This window comes from Phascolarctos cinereus, unplaced genomic scaffold, assembly GCF_003287225.1.
Source record: "Phascolarctos cinereus isolate Bilbo 61053 unplaced genomic scaffold, phaCin_HiC Scaffold_3;HRSCAF=262, whole genome shotgun sequence".
In the NCBI taxonomy this organism is placed as follows: Eukaryota; Metazoa; Chordata; class Mammalia; order Diprotodontia; family Phascolarctidae; genus Phascolarctos; species Phascolarctos cinereus.
The window spans coordinates 11,800,989-11,817,418 of NW_027555736.1; the positions used below are offsets into that span (position 1 = coordinate 11,800,989).

At 41.2% G+C, this 16,430-nt stretch overlaps 1 protein-coding gene across 1 annotated transcript in view; it reads right to left on the reverse strand.

Moving 5' to 3' along the window:
- Nucleotides 1-13,443: 13,443 nt before the first annotated feature.
- The window catches only part of LOC110198981 (lipase member K-like), a 45,748-nt gene continuing 42,761 nt past the window's right edge, over nt 13,444-16,430 (reverse strand). Inside the window, 2 exon segments of the mRNA XM_078151588.1 lie at nt 13,444-13,854; nt 15,343-15,414. Of these exon segments, the coding sequence (XP_078007714.1) occupies nt 13,444-13,854; nt 15,343-15,414 (483 nt within the window).

Sequence of the window (16,430 nt, forward strand, 5' to 3'; positions counted from 1 at the left end):
AATGAGATAAGGCTGAATTCAGGTTTTATTTATTTATTTATCTATCTATCTATGTATTTATTCATTCATTCATTCATTCATTCATTCATTCATTTATTTATCTATCTACTTATTTATTTATTCATTTATTTATTTATATCCAAGTCTAGTATTCCACCCTACGTCATGCTGCAGAGGGCTTCTCTTCTCTGTGTGTGTGTGTGTGTGTGTGTGTGACTATAGCATTGGAAATCATAAAAAGGCGCTGATGAACATTTCCATTTACATGTCAGTTCCCTCTGGCTGGGTGACCTTTCTCCTAGGCTGATCTCAGAATTGTGGGGAAGAGTTTTGTAGGCAACTGGTCTGTGGACTCCTGACCTGGGGAAGATGATTGGCCAAGGGATGGATATTGTTGGGAGCTCCTGAGCCTTTCTTGGCTCCAGGCATTCATGACTGCCTGGGTTCTTCTCCCCTCACACCTCATAAAAGTGGGAGTCAGGCTCACTGACAATAAGTTCACTCAGAGGTCACAGAGATCCGAGGCAAGAATCCTAGAAAGTCTGGGTCTGAAACCCTATCCCACTGCCTGCGTCCTTTGGGGCAAGAGCCTCCCTGGCTCCAGGTGCTCATCTATCGAGTGATGGGGTTGGATTCAGGATGAATCCGTTCCACTTACATCTGCTGCCTTGGCTGGTTTGAGCTCCAAGGCATGAGATGCCCCTCCCAGAAGCTCACAACTTCTAAACGCAGCACCTCGCTGCTGACTCAAGCCTTGGTTGATGCCACCTCCCTTGGCCTCCTTGTCCCTCTGACCGGAGGGCCCCATATCAAACGCCTCCTAATGCCTTCCTTTACAGAGGACAGAAACCTGGCTCTCAGCTCACTCTCTTATGATCTGCTGCCCTGCCTGTGGAACGAAACACCACAAAAAGTGGTGCGACCTGTAGTGTTCCCGTGTCCCACCCCGACCCGCCTCTTTTTGTGTGTTGTCTGCCCCTTTAGATTGTGAGCTCTTCGAGGGCAGAGACCATCTTTCTTTTAACTAATTGTATCCCCAGCACTAAGAGCAGTGTCTGGAACATAGTAGGTACTTAATACATGTTCTTCAAATCAAATTTATTGGACTGCATAAGAGAATCTTGGAAATCCCTTCCACCTCTAAATCTGTGATGCTATGCGAAGACAAATGTCCATTTTATAGACACGAGGACATTTGCTCAAAACATTTTAGGGATTCTCCTATGCAAATTGCCTTTAAAGTCACCATTGCAGACTTTTGGAAGATGTTCACTAATGGCAACCTTTCATACTTTGGTTTGGGGAAATCACTAAAAATCATCTCAGACCAAGTAGGGCAGGTGGTCAGGAAGAGTGGTGCAGAGCAGCACAGAGTGATGTAGAGCGGTGCAAGGTGGTACAATGCATCAGGCCCTGGGTTTGGAGACAGAGGGATGTGGTTTGAATACTGGATCTTCCAGTTAGTTGTGTGACCTTTGGTAAGTCAGTTCTCTAGGGCTTAGTTTCCTTGTCTGTAAAATGATAGAGTTGGCTTCTACCATCTCTCCATATCTAGAAGTCTTTTTCATTCTCACTGGTTACTTCAACCCATTTCAGATGTCATTTGCATTCCAATCCTTTCCCAGTTCTGTACACTCTTCCATGAGCACCCCACCCCTCAACTCATCAATGTCTTTCCTAAAATACAGTGCCCAAAATTGGGCAAGATATTTCAGACGTGTCCCAATGAAGGCAGCATACAGTGAGATAATGACCTTCCTAGTCCTGGACGTGATGCCTCCCAATGTAGCCCAGGACTAGATTTGATTTTTCAGCTGCTATGATGCACTGGCCAAAATGCCTGGTGCTGTCATATTATGGAGAAACCACTATATAATGCATTGCTAGTTATTGGTGATTCTGTTTACACAATTTATTTTACATCCATCCCTTTTTCTCCAATCAAATGGCCATGCCTCTTTCAGGCCCTCATCCCGTCTCACCTGGACTACTGCAGCAGCCTTAAGATGGCTCTCCCTGCCTCAGGTCTCTCTCTCTCCCCCAACCTTCTTCCACACAGCTGCTAAAGTGATTTTCCTAAAGCATGGCTCTGATCAGGCCATTCTTCTGCTAAAGAAGCTTCAATGGCTCTCCATTGCCTGGAGGCCAAGTGGAAATTCCCTATCCCTACCCTTCTAGGTTCATTATGCTTCTTTCTCCTTTCTGTATCTTTCAGGTGGACTAGCCTTCCTCGTGTTCCTCACACATGATGCTCCATCTCCTCTCTGAGGCTGTGCTCAAGCCACGCCCTGTGCCCATAATGCACTCAGTCACCTCCATGTCTCAGCATCCCTGGACTCCTCCAAGAATCACCCAAGGGGCATCTCCTTCACAGCTCCTCCCACTCAAAGTGACCTTTCATTCTCTGTAGATATTGGCGTTGAGGAGGGGAGCACTGGATCTATTTAGGGCATCCCTTAATCAGCTCAATGAGATTAGAGAGTAGGCTTATCATCTGGAGGCAACCTCCCTTTGAGGTGGACTTCTCCACTGGCATTTTACTGCTTGGGCTTTAGAGATTGGCTCTGTCCTCCTCGATTAGCTGAGAGCTAGAGCAAATCTTGTTAGAGGATCCAGCCCCTCTTTGTCTCAAGCTGGGAAATCACTCAGGCCTCATTGCTGTAGTCTCTGTCCCTTGGACTTCCAGACCCAAGTGCAGCAAGGCAGAGGGATGGGATCTATTTGCCCTTTCCCCTCCCCCATCAAATATGGTGGTTTACAGGAGAAGCACATGGCAAGTAGCCTGTGCTTTCCCCATACGTCTTGAGAAAGGAATTCCTAGACCTCAAGTTCCATCTGCCTTCTTCTGCCTTTCTGTTTCCTTTTCTGAAAACAGTCTCTGAGTAGAGTTCCCGAAATGAATGTTTCCAGCATAGGGAGTTAGCCCAAGTTCCAGAGTTCCTGAGAGATTCCTAGTTCTGGCATCTGAGAGATAAGCACCAGGCTCCAACCAGGTTTCCTCAATAGCACCCTTGTCCTGTGGATAAAGGATGAAAGGCACATGGAGGGAGACCAGGAGGCCTGAATCTTGCCCGTCCCCTGTGATACTGCTGTGAGTTGTTCTGGACAGTGAATGGGGAATGTTTGCTTTTCTACTACTCCAAAGGAGAGGAAGGGGAGAATACCATAGGGCAGCTAATCTGTGTGTTTGTGTTTCCATATTTTCCCCTTGGGCTCCTGTTCATCCTTGTATCTTTGTACATTTCCTGAGGTGGGTGAAATAGCATCTGGCCCACCCCTGATGCCTATATTGTGTGCTGAGTGCCCGGGTAGGAGCTGGAGAAATTAGGCAGGTGCCATTGTTCAGCTTTATTGCAGAGATTTTCTCCAGACTACTCCAAGATGAAAGCAAAAATCTTTAGATAATGATCCCTTTTAGGGTCAGACCTCCAGGCTCCAAATGCCACCCCCCACAGCATATACATTTTTATATATATTTAGTCTCATTAAAACACGGATTGATCCTAAGTAGAAAGGACTCCAAAAATTATCTAGTTCAATCCTCTTGCTGTACAGTTAAGGAAATAAAGGCATATTGCTAAATGATGCAACTTTCCACGTGAATATGGTTCCCCTGAAGGAAGAGAAGGCAAGGACTGGGGGCAGGTAAATTCTGTCTTTATGTCCCTAGATCTTAAGATAGTGCTTGGTACATGACAGTACATAGTAAATTCTTCTTGATTGATAAATTGGTTAATAAACACATGTTGTTTGATTGATACACTTAACTAGCATACCCTCCAGAATAATTTAAAAGATTCATAAGAGCAAAAGGAATTTTAAAGCAAACATTGTCTTGAGATTGGAGCAGAAGTTGTAAAGTCTGGAAGACTTGTTCAATTAATTTTTTTCAATGTAAAAGAAGAGAGCCATGAACTGAGTGGAAGAATTTTCCTTTACCTGTCTAGAAGTAATTAGACCTATCAGGTTGAAATTAATGATATCTCTCCCAGTTAGAAGCTGTAAAGAGAAGAGTGTTGACTAATTGTGATAACTCCAAAACTTCCAAAACAATACGTGAGAAGCCAAAGTAAAAAGAATCAAGATTTGGGTAATAAGGAAGGATTAAAGACAGAATTAAGAATGTATTCAATGCACCACCAATGAGGAAAACAGTATGATTAAAAATGATGTGAAAGATCCATCGATTAGGTACTGCTGCCCATCACTGAAGCAGCGCCTGGGTAGAACTTTAAGACACTAGACAGGTGCCATAGTTCACATCTGCAGATTTTATTTATACTCGCAATGCATTTCAGCTGGTTGAACTCATCAGAGAGCTCACAGCATCCTTATATAGAATGTGAATATATAGGTAAGACAGGTACAATGGAATTTTACAGAAAGCAGGAGGGGAAGATAAGTCACAATAGGAGCTATTTTTTTTTCCAATCTGGATAGAGCAGTTGGTGTAATGGAGGCAATGTCTTCTTTTCATAATGATGGCAAGAACTCAGAGTCAGAATTTCTTTTCCGTCACATCTTTTTTTTTTCTTTTTTTTGGTGAGGCGATTGGGATTAAGTGACTTGCCCAGGGTCATACAGCTAGTAAGTGTCAAGTGTCTGAGGTCAGATTTGAACTCAGGTCCTCTTGACTCCAAGGCAAGAGCTCTACCCACTGTGCCACCTAGTTGCCCCTCCATCCCATCTTCTTTCCACACATTTCTTCCCATCCAATCACATCACAGTGTCAGTAAAAGGCATGAGTCAGGAATTCTTATGCCATAGTCCCCATTTTGGTCAAAGATCATATAGTTGCATCTCCAATCACATCCTTGTATACCATATTGTTTTTTTCCCAGGATACCTTTATATAAGTTTTCTGGCAGGCATTTCCACAAGCATATACAAGTATCAGGAAACATTGAAAACCACAATAAAGCAAATTTAATAAATAGTAATTGTTAGTATTATAAGACACAGAGTTTTTCAAAACTTCCTAAATCTAGCCTGACTCTGGTAATCAGTCCCAAACATCCCAGTCAGATATACTTTCGTGTTTACTCTTCTCTAGACTCCCCAATGCAATTCAGGTGCTCAATAATATTAAGGGTATGACCAAACACATCTGTGTAATATTCAGTTAATGTCCGTATAAACAGCAGATTTCTTTTTCCATCATCTTGGGGTTAGCCATCTACTTTATAAAGTTATCTGCTTCTGGAAAATGTAGACCCTTGGAAATTCCAAGTCAAAGCCATCCGTCCTTAACCACTGTTTACAAATTTCACAGTTTGGGCTATTCAAGTTGGCAGACATGTATCCCCAAATCAACATCTCAGTGTCTTTAACTAGGCTGCCTAAAATGGACCTTGTTTCTAGGGCAGATTTACAGAGGCATTTCTTCAAGAAGATTCATTTTCCAGGTTCCAAGACATTGGAATGCTATTTGACCTGCTAGTGAAAAGATGTCCTATGATTTAATAGGGCCTTAAAAAACCTAATCACGTTGGTAATTAGTTCAACTAGTGAAGCCTGTTCAAACATTATGGAGTTAACCTCATAAACATCAAAGCTATAGGAAGAACACTAATTAAGCTACCTATAACTCATCTATGAATAATATTTACAGGCTAGAGGAAGAAATTAAACAAGGATTCATGAGAACTTGACTTTATAAAATAGATCCTTCTGTTTCTTGCTATTTTCAGAGAGGGAGAGAGAAAAATCAAACAGCTTCCCATTTGATAAGAGTTCCAAAAACAAACTACAAATTTATTATTTAAAGTAAATGTTAACATCTATTTAACTATCTAACACATAACAAAATTCTTTGAACAACTGGCCTATTGAAGGTATGAGCATTAACAAATCAAGACAAACCTTTTTCTAAAGACTTCTTGTTTTTGATGAACCTAAATCCAACTATTTTGTCTGGCATGGAGTCACATGTACTAGGGGAAGGTTAAGAAGTGATCTTTGGCCATTTGCTTAGGGCAAGTAGCAATTTCTACTGAGTGAGGAGCAGGAAATACTGAATTTTGTATTTACTGTCCATAGTATCTCCTTGCATAGGTAAACTATTAGATTCTTAGTTTTCACTTGTAAAAGCATAAAAATATATTGTTTGTAGAGAATGACAGTATTTCACTGAGCCATCCTTTGTTTTTCTAGAACATCAAATTAATACTTAAAAATTTTCATTGAATTCTTCCTTACCTATTATGGTTTGACAAGGGGTTCTATTTCTAGTCATGCTGCAAGTATTTCCCTTCTCTTCTCCCAGTGCATGAATATATGATGTATGTACCTCTGGGTATAGTAGTTATTTTGTGAAGGAGATGGGTAGGATTTTTCTCTTTATCTCTTCATTTAAAAAAAAATTCATGATTTAAGTTTCTTGACAACTAATTAAAACAATTCTGTGTGAAAGCCTTAATCCAACTTGAGATCTTATACTCAATTACTAAAACACATCCAAAGCCTATGTATTTAGGCATCTGTATATAGGAACATGTGTGAATATTCCATTGGACCTGAAATAAATTCAGTGGTTCCCCATTACCTCTAGGACAAAAATTTAAATATATCATGGAGGACCATCATCTTGACTTGGTCTTTTCTATTGTTCTCCCTTGACACAATAGCAGAGGATTTCAGGCTACTGATACAATGACAGCTATCATGAGTCCTCTAAGTATATGCTTTTACCCAATGGAAAATACATATATCTCTTTTTTTGTCTTTAATATAAATTTGTTTATTTTTAGTTTTCAACATTCACTTCCACAAGTTTTTGAGTTCCAAATTTTCACCCCATCTCCCCCTCCCCCCCCCAAGATGGCATGCATTCTGAATATCCCTTTCCCTAGTCTGTCTTCTCTTCTATCTCTCTCCCCTTCTCTTATCCCCTTCCCCTTCTATTTTCCTGTAGGGCAGGATAGATTTCTGTACCCCATTTCCTGAAAATACATATATCTTGGTTCAAGTAGAAACAATATAACCTTGTTGCTTTTCCTAGAGGAAGTTTACCACTCTGTTAAAATTTTTTAAAAATTTACATATTTTTCTCAGCACATTTTTACCTTTTCCTCCCTATGAGGAGCTATATTATCCTTATACAATCCAGGATGATGTGATAATGAATGAACCTAATCTCATACATGGAAATGTAACAATTAACCCAATGAGAAAGGGGATCATGAGTCTAAGAAGCGATTTTCCTTACTCACCCAGGTTATCAAGTTGACAATTACTGATCACAAATTCAGATCAATACAGTCAACGCAATAGAGTTCTTTTATGTTTGTTGCTATTCGGTTGTTTTCAGTCATGTCTGACTCTTGGTGACCCCATGTGGGATTTTCTTGGCAAAGATGCTGGAGTAATTTGCCATTTCCTTCTCTGGCTCATTTTACCGATGAGGAAACTGAGGCAAAGAGGGTGAGTTGCCCTGGGTCACACAGATAGTAAGTGTCTGAGGCCAGATTTGAAGTTAGGAAGATGAGTCTTCCTGACTCCAGGCCCAGGACTCTATCCACTGTGCCACCTAGCTGCCCCTAGAGTCCCTTATACTTGTATCCCATTACAGTGTTCGGAGGTGCTTGAAGATGGTAACAATAAAATCTATTATAAAAAAAAAATTATAGTTCTTCTGCCATAGTTATAGAAACTTGCTATGAAAGGAGGAAGGGCACAGTTGCAACAAAATTAGGACTGTTCCTTCAGGACTAAGGCAAAAGTCACAGAGTGACCTACAGTAGGTATGTAAGGGGAAAACCCCCTTGGTTCTGTTTGATTTCAGGTAAAAGTCATGCAGACCTTTGGAATAGCCAATCATGCAACAGAGTTCCATATTATTCACAGGGTACCATAGCCGGATTCAGAATCATCCAGGTGGGAAATATTCCTGTTCAGAAAGGAAATAGTGCAGTAGGCAAATTGAGTCAAAAGGTTCCTGCCAACTTCCTGTCACCTTCCTTTGTAAGGCCTTTTCTCAACCTTCCCAATCATCTAACTCGCCAGCGGCATTTCTCAGACTGTCCTACCTTTAAGCAGCTGATGGCATTGCTCTTGAATGGTAGATTACTGGTATAACAAAAGTTCAAGCAGTTATATCTGAATTCAAACTCAGAGCGATACAAATCACAGGTTTGTTACACCTCCCATAGAAAGTTCTACTGCTACTGATGTAGGGCAGGATACTCTTGTTTGTTCATGTAGCTGCAGTAACATTAATGATAAATAACAATAAATAAAAACATTCATTTTTCAAAATGTATTAAGTACATACAAAGCCTTTCCAAAAGCCTTCTGTCATCATTTGACTTTTCTCGTTTAAACACATGGTAGAAAAATAAATCATTAAAAGTTAAGAAAACAGGGGCAGCTAGGTGGCGCAGTGAATAGAGCTCTGGCCTTAGAGTCAGGAGGACCTGAGTTCAAATCCAGCCTCAGATACTTAACACTTACTAGCTGTGTGACCCTGGGCAAGTCACTTAATCCCAATCACCTCACCAAAAAGCAAAAAGAAAAAAAAAGAAAAAAAATCAGATTCTGGAGTTTCACACATACAGTGAATACATGATAATTCATTCAAAACCCAGAAAAACTTTGGCCACCATAAGCCTCCAGAGTCCCAGAAATCCATATCTTAAGGTATTGCATATTAACCATTAAGGCAAAAAAAAAACCCGAATCTTTAAAACTGGGTCTTTTAATACTAAGCTTGCCAAAGATGTACCTTCAATACATGCTATTCTGGGTGCAGTTTCATAATTTTCACAATCAGTAGTCAGACAAATCATTGTGTGTGTGTGTGTGTGTGTGTGTGTGTGTGTGTGTGTGTGTGTACAAATACTTCTATAACACTTCTGTAACATAAGCAAACTTATAAGGCCTCCCACTTTGGCTTGAGTGTCTGTAACAAAGGATCTCAGTTTCTCAGTAACCATGTTACTATTTTAGAATTTCACAGCATTCTTTCAGCAAAGGCTTTCACAGGATTGGTAAGATTTTATAATCTTGCCAAGGCCACGACAATCCAGGGAACTGAAGGTCCAACAAGTTCCCAAAGCACTTTACAGATAATGAGAATTTACAAGGCTTTTTGTACTTTCTCCAAACACTAAGTAATTGTTGTTATTCATTTTAAAGCAAAATATATCCAATTAAATAGTTGATAATTTTTAACCATTACAACAGTCTTTAATAACATACATTTTAAATTCATAATTTCACAGCATTCAGATCAAAAGTTCATTTTCTAAACTGTATCTCTGTCTATGTATAATTTTTCTAATTAACTTCATTTCTTCTAAAATCACAATACAAAGAAATTAAAAGCATAATAATCACATAAAGCAGAGTTATGGACTTAGAACATGAAATGTGAAACAAAACATTGCTAATTAAAGGACATTCTGAATTATTTTATATAAAAACAATTTTATTCACCTATCCATTTTGGCAATAAAAAAAAATCATCAGTTCTATATTCTTGCTCTTGGAGAAATCCCCATGTACTTCAATTGCCCTGTGAGTTTCACATCCACACAATCTCCATCTTTCCTCCCATTCTCCTTTTATTTCATCTTCCTTAACTTACTTTCTCCTCTCAACATGCCCCAACCCAACCCCTTTTGATCACAGCCCATCAAACTTCAAAGCTTCACTTTTCTTTTCACATTCTGATTCAACCCTTGACTTACCTTCACTACTTTCTCAGACCCTCTTTTTTATTTCCCAATTATATTCCAATCTATCTACCAAGCTAGTTTTCTTCACTCCACGGAATGTGTGTTGCAAATTGGAACTTTTTTTTCTTATATAATACCAATTAATTGCAATATAATACCAATTTTACCTAATATAACACCAATTAATTGTAAAACTTTTAATTTGGGGTTCTCAAAACCTTATAAATGCATAGTCTATTCCAATCCTTTCAGGCGATCTTGCTTATAATATACCTAAACCGTTATTTTCTGTTAAAACATTCACAAAAGAAAATAGAGCAGTTAGAGAAAATATTCCCCCAAATTAAATTTTGCTTATTCTCAATTAGTTTCCTGATTTAAATAAGTGTCTGTCTTTCCAAGGTGGAGAGAACAATTGAGAACAGATGGTTCTGAAGCACTCACCTATTGTAATAACTTACCTCTTCCTGAAAGTTTAAAAAGTGTTAGTGGGCATCTGTGTTCATTGGGAAGATGAGTTTAGCATCAGAAGTGTAGTCATTAGTGACATCAGGGAAAGCTGGTTTAATTATAAAGCTTCAACAGTTAATCAATTTCAAAGGATCCTCCTGGGGTCAAGGATGCTATATGTTGGCCATTGTTACATATTTCTTTTGAGAGTTTGACCAGACCAGAGTTCCCATGTCAGGAGTAGACTTGACCAGGAACCATTTAGCTTCTGAATCTACTGGCCATTGCCACAAACTAGAATGACCCAAATTTAAGCAGTTACTCAGACCTGAGAGGTCCTGTAATGATCACTGACTGACAATGGAGATTTATGTCAGGTTTGTATCGTTAGTGGCAGAGATACTTTCTGATCACTCGAGAATTATACCACGCGAAGAGCGCAGCCAAGACAGAACAGTAATTATGAATGAGAGACAATCAGTCAAATACATGAAACCCCAGCTTCTCTCTGCGTTTTGTAGTTTTGGCTGCCACTTTTCGAGTCAGTTACACTGTTAATTCTAATCATCTCTTAAAGTCCTCCTTGCCTCACATGATGTAGAGGGGACCCTGGCTTTTAAAAGACCTCTCCAGGGTGAGCCTAATGGCAAACCTGATGTCTGTAGCCTGAGAACCAGCTGAACTAAGGTCAGAGGGGATCACTGGGGGAGGCGGGGAGCTGGTTGCCAGATCATCAAAGTTTTGGTCATAGCAGCTCATGGAACTGTCCTCAAAGGTCAGAAGAGACCCAAGGCCTCTATAGTCTAATGCAAAAGGACAGTTGCATGGATTATGAATGTACATTTCTTCTGTTCTGTTGATGAGTCATGTCTAACTCTTTGTGACCCCATTTGAGGTTTTCTTGGCAAAGAAAATGGAGTGGTTTGCCATTTCCTTTTCCAGCTCATTTTGCAGGCGAGGAAACTGAGACAAACAGGATTAAGTGACTTGGCCAGGGTCACACAGCAAGCAAGCATGTGATGCCATATTTGAACTCAGAGTCAGGAAGACCTTGTGGTTTCTAGTGAGGCAATGTTCTAACCTTCCATCTAAATCCTTTCTTCTTCCCAGGAACTCTTAGAGGCCTCCAGTCTTATGGTACTATGTTATTTGAGTTATCCTCAGCAGGGAAACACATTTGGGATGGCTAGAAAGCCAACCCACCTCCCCTTGGAAAGCTTTGATGAGCACAGTGATTTTGTATATATTTGTAATTTTTTCCTTCTATTTTTCCTCTTTGTAACATCTCTGCATTTCTCCTTGCTTCCCCTCTGAGGCCAAGCAGAGCCAGTGTAATTCTTCCTTCAAGCACTAGGAGGCACTTTGCATGTCCCATCCCGGACTTCTCCAGGTTAAATATTTCCATTTCTTTCAACCAAGGACTGATGTATGGCAGGAGTTTCATGTCCTCTGATCTAACTGCCCAGTCTCTGTCAACTCCATCTTATTGATTTCCTGTGGAAAGACTGAGCCCCAAACTGGATAGAACATTCTAGATGTTTTCTGCCCTGTTCACAGCCTAGTTTTAAGGAGCCTAACCTCAAAGCTCTCTACATTAGGCAAACAAGTTGTAAACCTTTAACTTAACTATTATGATAATTATCCCCATTATCATCATCAATAAGTAGTTATTAAGTGTTTGCTATGTGCTGAAAGGTACCAGGTACTGGGTGCACAAAGACAAAAATGAAACTGGCTGACAAAACGGATACAGGAAAATACTTCTAAAAATGTAGAAGATAAACGCAAAGTATTTGACAGCACAAGCACCTGGGGAAAAAAAAGACCAAGACCAGCCCCAGTGGAAATATTTTTGGTTAGTTTCCTATATGTTTTGAACATTAGGCTCTAATCAAAGATATTTGAGGCAGTGATCTGCTGTGCCTCCCCGTCCCCATCAAGTTTCCCTTCTTGTCATACTTGAATTGCTTTTTTTTCACGCAAAAATCTTGAGATAGAAAGACCCCATTATATCTTTTACCATTGTCTCCTCCCCTGGAATGTACTGAGCTGGGCCTGGTACCAGAAAGACTGCTCTTCCTGGGTTCAAATCTGGCCTCAGACACTTACTATCTGTATAACCCTGGGTAAGCCACTTAACCCTGTTTGCCTCCATTTCCTCATTTGTCAAATGAGCTGTCACTCCTGTATCTTTGGGTGGGTGTGAAGGGAGGGGTGAAGCTAGGTGGTATAGTGGATAAAGCATTGGACCTGGAGTCAGGAAGATCTGAGTTCAAATCCAGCCTTAGACAGTTACTAGCTTTGTGACCCTGGGCGAGTCATTTAGCTCCTATTTGCTTCAGTTCCTTATCTGTAAAATGAAGACACACTAGATAAGGTAATGGCAAGCTACTCCAGCATCTTTCCCAATAAAACTCCATGGACAATGTCCGTGGGGTCATGTAGAGTTAGGCACAGCTGAATGACTGACCATCACCAGCCTGCCCTTTTTTCAGTTTGGAATGCTGCCCCAGTCATAGCTGGGAAAGCCATATGACCTTGTTTGATTCTATGGATTTTTTTATATGAGGTAACCTTGAATATTTTTTAAGAGATGTTTTGAAGAAACAATTCATACGGACAGGATTGATGGGGTGATGGAGAAAGGGAGGAGTCACTGATGGCTCCAGATTTTTAGTTTGGAAGACAAATCAGCAGTCCCTCACTCAAAGTAGTAGGCTGTCCAGAGGCCACTAGTACCACTGGGCTTGGAGTTGGAGGTTCTGTCCTAGACGGAAGCTGATCTTACAACTCATTGCATTGCTTGTTTTCTACTGGTTTATACTTTCTCTGTCCCACTCTGTCTTGGTCTTGCTTTCTTCCTCTCTTCTCCTCTCTTTCTCCTCCCTCTTTCTTTGTCTCCCTCTCTTTGCCCTCCTTCCTGCCTCTCTGTCTCTCTCCATCTGTGTGTGTGTGTATGTATAATACTATCCATGCAACACACCATAATGACCCCTGAGGGACAAACTCGGCAGGGCTCCCTCTGGACCCATGTGCTCTCAGCCTGCTCTGGAGGTGCCCTGTTCTGAGATCCAAGCCCTCCATTCAGCCCCCTCCCCTTGTGTTCCACCAACAAGGATACCCTAAACTCTCATTCACCGCAGTCACTGCCTCTCCTTCCAGGCTTTAGCATTCACTGCAGCCAGGCTAGCTTCTAGCCATTGCCGACAGCAGACGCTAGCTGCTGCCTCCTTCCCCAGGGCCCCAAATAACTACACTGGAATTAGATCGACATCTCTCTCTTCCTACTGGAATGAGGTAATATGAGTGAAAATGCCTAACACAGCCCCTGGTGCATGGTGGGTGTTAACAAATGTTTGTTCCCCTTGCCACTGCCCCAACAGGGGTGAGGGGGGAGAAATGGGAACGTCCCCTCCCAGGAGGAGCACTCATGTCTCTCCCGCCTCCCAGCCTCCCAAGCAGACACAAGGAAGCGACCAGGTCTGTAATGTTTCATGTACATCTTTATCAAGTAGAGAATTTCATGGAAGAATTCCTGAGGTGTATCCAGGCCCAGCAGAAAATCTATGTGGTTGTAGTATGGGATCTTCTTGTGGTATATGAGGTTGGGGAGTTTGGGGAGCACATTGGGGAGCACTTCTCTGCGGGGAGCAAACCGGTCTTGTTGCCCGCTCCAAATGGCTGTTGGTATCTTGATGGCTTCCAAGTTATACAAGGGAGGAGTCACCTGAGTGCAATTAAAAGGAAAAAAAAATTACCCCCTTAGAGAACCATAAAGCAATGCAATATACGGCACTTAAAGGTATACAAAGGGCAGTCTTAAAAACCACCCTGAAAGATAAGCAGTGAAAATACTGTTGTCCTTATTTTGTGGATGAGATGCTAGAGACAGGTTGGCAGCACAGTAGAGAGAGCTCTAGTCCTGGAGATCTAAGTTCAAATCTACCCTCAGACACTCACCAGCCCTGTGCCCCAGGGCAAGTCACCTAACCCCACCTGCTTCATTTTCCTAAACTGTAAAATGAGGAAGGTAGTAGCACCAACCTGACAGGGTTGTTGTGAGGATGAAATGAGATAATATAATAAGTGTCTGATAAATGGCCTCTTCTCCGTGAGAGCCCATCAGGTCCAGAAATGGAGGAATGAATGGCTGGCTGGCTGAATGGATAAAGTACAAGACCTGGGACATGAACTTGGGTCTTCTGACTTGAAGTCTAGTTTTTCCATTCTCTGGGGGGCCTGTCTTTCCTTGAGGGTTGACTATAACCTCTATTAATTGGTGGTGAAAATACCTGAAGACTAGAGGAAGTCTGATGGGGCTGGTAAGACCTTTGGTCCAGGTGACCCATCAGGTGGCACAAGGAGGCAGAAGGACCTATGTTCAAATCTTGCCTCAAGCACTTACTTAGCCTGCCTCAGTTTTCTCATCTGTAAATGAAGAATGACTATAGCACCTATCTGGCAAGGGAGCTGTGAGGATCAAACGAAATATAGAGTATTTAGCAAACCTTAAAGTACTCTATAAATGTAGGCTATGACTGTGTCATTGTCATCAAAAGGTACCATGCCATAAGGGAAATAATGGAATCTAAAGACCTGGACTTATGTATAACTGCAGCCTATATCAGATTGCACACAGTGTTGGGGAGGAGGAAGGAGAGGGAGAGGAAGAAAGTTTAAAACTCAGAATCTTATGGAAGTGAATGTTGAAAACTAAAAGTAAATAAATTAATTACAAAAAATAAAGACCTGGGTTTGAATATCAGCTCATCACTTACTATCCATGTGACTATGAACAAGTCATTTTCTCTCTCTAGGCCTCAGTTTCCTCATCTGTCAAATGGGGGCTGGGATTTTCTGAGCTCCTAAGTCTCTTCCAACTCTAAATCTATGATTTTATGATCAAATTTACTGCCTGTGTGGCCTTGGGTAACTCATTGTTCCCCTCTGGACCTCAGTTTTCCTGTGTATACAAATGAAAGTTTGGGATTAGATGTCTCTAAGGTGTCTTTCAGCCTTAATTGCTATGATGTGGTAAACAGCTGAAGAATATTGGAATTACTGGATTCCACTTCCGGGCAGTGAGGCGTTAAGATCTGCCTGAAATGGATCAAAGAAAGGGTATTAGTGTCAGGATTGCATGTGGTTTGGTTATCAACGGCCTTCACTGGGATTGGCTCTTTCACAAATTGTAACTACATTTAAATGTACTTACCTGGTTAAAATGTGCCGTATTTGCAGCTGGATTTCCCCAGTCATAAGCTTGGAACTTTGCAGAATGAAGAATCTAAAATTAAAAGAAAAGGAATCAATTTATTCATAGATAGTGGAATTCTTTCTGTCAACACTATTAAGAAATATAGACCAGGAGAGAATTCTGGGAAGATCGTGGAGTAAATCAGGAAATTCGAAGCTCTCCAGATTTCCCCCACAAATGAGACAAAATAATGCCTCACAATGAACACAGAGCAGTTAAAAATAAACAAGATTTGGGACAGAATTGTGGGCCTCCTGAGACAACCAGAGAAGACCCAAAGAAAAATCCCAGGATGAGGTTTGGTCCCTGTGAAGAGTAAACACCTCCAGGCTAGTTTCACTTAAATAACAAGTGGTGAGCTCTGAGGTTAGCTAGGTTGGGAGGCAGCCTTGCCTCAGGAGCTTTTACCTTCCCGACAGTGAGGGGAGTTGGGCATCTGAGCTGGGGAAGATGGAGGGAATTTCTACTGACGAGGAACGGCAGACCCAGCTGTGCTGCAGAGACGCAGCCCTGGGCAAGAAGGAACCAGCACATGCCCAGTGAGTACAGAAGCAGTGGGGCAGGGATGCTGCTGACTGTGGGCACTTACAGGAGGTTGGGGTCCTTGGTTTCAGTTCCAGAACAGAGCGGAGAACCGAAGGAGGATTTGAGGCCAGAGGCACCATCCCCCATACCCCAGGACTAGAGGTGATTAGTAAAAATGAGCTGCTACAAATTTTTTAAAAATGCTCAGGCAAAGGAGAAGTAATCCAACCACAGAAAGTTATTATGGGAATAGAGAAGACCAGGGTTCATCTTGAGAGGAGGATACAGGAGCAAAGAAAGCCTTTCCTATCCCAAAGAGTAATGTCAAATGGTCACTTGCCCAAAAAGAATTCATAGAAGAATTTTAAAAAAGACTTTAAAAATCAAATGAGAGAGATTGAGGAAAAATAAAAAAAAACAATCCAAGAAAAACAAGATTACAGAAAGAAAAGTTGACCAATCATAAAAGGAGATCCAAAATCTTAAGGAAGAAAAGAACTCTTTGAAAATCAGACCTGGGC